Below are 3,942 nucleotides of genomic sequence, written 5' to 3' on the forward strand. Positions count from 1 at the left end.
CCACGGCGCCAACCACCACCCCGGGCCCGGGGCATGGCGCGGCGCGGCGGGCGCGGCGCACCTCGCGCCCTCCATGGGCGCCTCCAACGGCGGCTTGCTCTACTCGCAGCCCGGCTTCACGGTGAACGGCATGCTGGGCGCGGGCGCGCAGCCGGCCGGGCTGCACCACCACGGCCTGCGGGACGCGCACGACGAGCCGCACCGCGCCGAGCACCACGCGCACCCGCACCCCCACCCGCCCCCGCCGCCGCCCCCGGCCGCCCCCGGCCCGCCGGGCCACCCGGGCGCGCACCACGACCCGCACTCGGACGAGGACACGCCGACCTCGGACGACCTGGAGCAGTTCGCCAAGCAGTTCAAGCAGCGGCGCATCAAACTGGGATTTACCCAAGCGGACGTGGGGCTGGCCCTGGGCACGCTCTACGGCAACGTCTTCTCGCAGACCACCATCTGCAGGTTCGAGGCCCTGCAGCTGAGCTTCAAGAACATGTGCAAGCTCAAGCCTTTGTTGAACAAGTGGTTGGAGGAGGCGGACTCGTCCTCCGGCAGCCCCACCAGCATAGACAAGATCGCGGCGCAGGGGCGCAAGCGGAAAAAGCGGACCTCCATCGAGGTGAGCGTCAAGGGGGCTCTGGAGAGCCACTTCCTCAAATGCCCCAAGCCCTCGGCCCAGGAGATCACCTCCCTCGCGGACAGCCTGCAGCTGGAGAAGGAGGTGGTGAGAGTTTGGTTTTGTAACAGGAGACAGAAAGAGAAAAGGATGACCCCTCCCGGAGGGACTCTGCCGGGCGCCGAGGATGTGTACGGGGGGAGCAGGGACACGCCGCCTCACCACGGGGTGCAGACTCCGGTCCAGTGAACTCCGGGGGGAGGGGCAGAGCGCGGGGCTCCCCTCCCCTCCGCTCCGCGGTCCTTCCTCGGACCTCTGTCCCCCCTCTAACTTCTGATTGTTTTTTTTTTTTTTCTTTTTCTTTTTCTTCTTTTTTAATTATTATTTTCCCGGTCCCTTAAAAAAAAGGAGAAAAAAATAGAGAAAACAAGGAAAAGGAAAGGAACTAAAACACTGGACTACCTTATCACAGGTAGCAGGTGTGACGATGGGTTTGGACCTGTGTAGGCCGAGTCCCCAGGCGATGGAGTAGAATGTCTCCGTGTGTGTGTGTGTGTGTGTGTGTGTGTGTGTGTGTGTGTGTATGTGAGAGAGAGAGAGAGAGAGAGAGAGAGAGAGAGAGAGAGCAGTCCTGGCAAAACTAAATAAATTACCAAAAAAAAAAAAAATCCACCAAACCGTTCAAAACACAAAACTGCAGCTTCCCAATGTTCAAAGTTGACACGTGCTGCTGTTTATTTAATGTGGGTCCCCATCAGCAAAGAGGGAAAATACACTTTTTTAAATATATATATATATATATATATATATATATATTTAAAAAATATATATATAGGCAAATTTTAACCACACAAATTTGCACTGCAAGAAAATTGAAGTTTACATTAACAAGTTCTACATTTTTTTCTCTTATTACCCATTGTTAATTTTGAGGCTGTCCTTTTGGGTTCTGTTTTGCTTTGCCTTATTCAGCGGACAGGGCAGAAGCCAGCTCCTGGCTACCCTCCATTTCTAGTGTTCTGATGCCCTTGTTCTTCCTGCTTGTGAACTTTGCTTTCTTCAAATCCTCCAGACCCGGTGTAACATTTATTGGCTCTTTTCACCAAAGCAAAAGGATTGGCTTTATACAAAATAAATAAACGTTTGCATTCAGGAAATGTGTATGGTTTGCCCGCGTTATGCAAGGCAGGAATGCTGTTTGGAATACAAAGATCAGAGTTGAGCATTGGTGTTCGTGAACCACAGAGTAAACTTCACCTTCAGGCAGCATTTATGGGTAAGGAGGCAAAACAAAAATCGATACTGAGTGACCAGTCACTTCATTTTATCCGGCAGGGCTGTTGTGAAAGCTGGGAAGAAATGCGAGGTTAAATACATTGCTGTAGAGTTTCTGTCCAACAGAAAGAAGCTGGGAATTCAGGGGGGCTGGGACGCCCCTGAGTAGCTTTCTGCCTTTGGATTTAATAACTTAATTATAAGGGATTAGTTGTGGTGACAGCAGCGGTTAAACTTTGTTCCTCTAGCAGGTCTTCTTTTTAAGGTAAAGAAGATAACCCAGAAACTTGACCACATGCGGAGACTGTTTCTTAGCACACCAGTGCACACCATGCAGGCATCTACCTTAGACAGACAGGTTTGTCTTCAACAGTCTGTTTATCAGGTCATGTTTGGGGTCTTACATCATCTTCCCCATAATTTATTACAGAAAAATATCTGTTCAGCTTGGACAGAGTTCTCACCCCTCTTTCATTAAAAAAGACAAATGAAGGGAGAGGAGACATTTTCAGTATTTCCTTTCTCCCCCTTTGTTAATAAATTTTCAGTGCATTTTTTTAAACCTTGTCTCGATGGGAAATGGCTTTCTCCCAACACAATAGAATATTCTGGAAGGTGTAGGTAAGAAAACAAAAACAAAACAAAGCATATAACTATTAACACCATTAAACTGTGATCAACTAAAAAAAATGAATCGTTATCAGCACAAAAGGGCGCTAAAAGGGAAAACACTTTTTTTTATTAACCTTAAGTGTTTAGGGGTTTGTTTCTTTGTTAGCTATTAGATAAATGGTTATGTTAAAATTAAATTTTCACCACCATAATATTATGGTTCAGCATCAGATTAGTACTGCACTCGGCAGTTACGGTGTTAGGAAATGTGCTTTATCCAGTATTGTTTTTCCAAATATCTGTACTTGTTTCATTTCCAATGCTTTTGCAAGATAAATGGTTACTTATAATGGGCATATTTATTTGCCTGTATTTCATCTCCCCCAATGAATGTCACCGGAGATGGCATAGAGCTATTTCAGGTTATATCACACTGTTTGTTCCTGATGTGTGGGCACTGGCCTTCGATGAAGCAGCCCAGAGCAGGGCAAATAGCCAATGGTAAAAGGAGGAAATGAATTTGCAGATACTTATTACCAAGTAGGTAAGGTCAGAAGCTGGTGTTGTGAGGATGTGTCTACATCTTCTCTTTCTCTCATAGGCTGACAAAAGTGAAAGTTGTCACTGAACCTTACCATATGTATATATGTTTAATATCTGTCTTTTGACATGCAGAAATAGTTTCAATGTTTCTTTGTCTATTTTTCTTTCTTTCTTTCTTTCTTTTTTTTTAATGCTACCCAGGGAAATATTTTCATATCGTTTTACGTGGCCTGCCTCAATGTATATTTATTTCTTTGGAGCAAAAAGGTTCTGAAAACTGGTTTTCTGTAGCTTTAAATGAGTAGGTAGCAAGATCTATATGGGTGTTGTGGTTTTTTTGTTCAATTCCTTTAAAAAATGCTTTGTTTGGTACATTTGGTTGTGCTTGTGGGGAAAATAAAAGCGCAGAGATCCTTATATATTTATGTTAAAGTAATATTTTATTATTACATAAAACAGAAATGCACAATACCTTCATAGTTTGTTCTAATTATTGAAATATCTTTATTTTATTCTTAAAGATAGTGCCAAGTTCTAAGAGGTGAAGAAGCCCTACCTAGACCTTATGATGACTGAGCTTAGTTGTGTATAAAAATACTTCCCTTCCTTTATACTTCATAAAGTTTTGGAATAAATTTTATGCATATATTGCCAGCTTTCATGTTTATAGCTCCCGAAGGTATTTTCTTATTTGTTTGTTTGTTTGTTTGTTTTTATTTTAAATGAAGACTACTGTTCAGACTTTTCTTTGCAGAAAGTATCATGGGCCCCAAATATTTTCTTCACTGCCTTGCAGCATTAAATCAAAGCAGTCATTGGGTTTCAGCTTCAATTTGTTTGCCATTTCCTGAGCCAAATATATATATATATATATATATATATATATATATATATATATATAT

General features: G+C 44.0%; 1 protein-coding gene across 1 annotated transcript; it reads left to right on the forward strand.

Annotated features, from left to right (window-relative positions):
- Positions 1-4: 4 nt before the first annotated feature.
- On the forward strand, positions 5-1,372 carry Pou3f2 (POU class 3 homeobox 2; the record flags this gene model as incomplete). The annotated part of the gene is made up of 1 exon (XM_055604094.1): positions 5-1,372. A coding segment is annotated over one exon (855 nt), but the record flags the coding sequence as incomplete, so codon positions are not given.
- Positions 1,373-3,942: the final 2,570 nt, after the last annotated feature.

This window comes from Psammomys obesus, unplaced genomic scaffold (genome assembly GCF_907164565.1).
Source record: "Psammomys obesus unplaced genomic scaffold, mPsaObe1.curated_primary_1811, whole genome shotgun sequence".
Taxonomy (NCBI): Eukaryota; Metazoa; Chordata; class Mammalia; order Rodentia; family Muridae; genus Psammomys; species Psammomys obesus.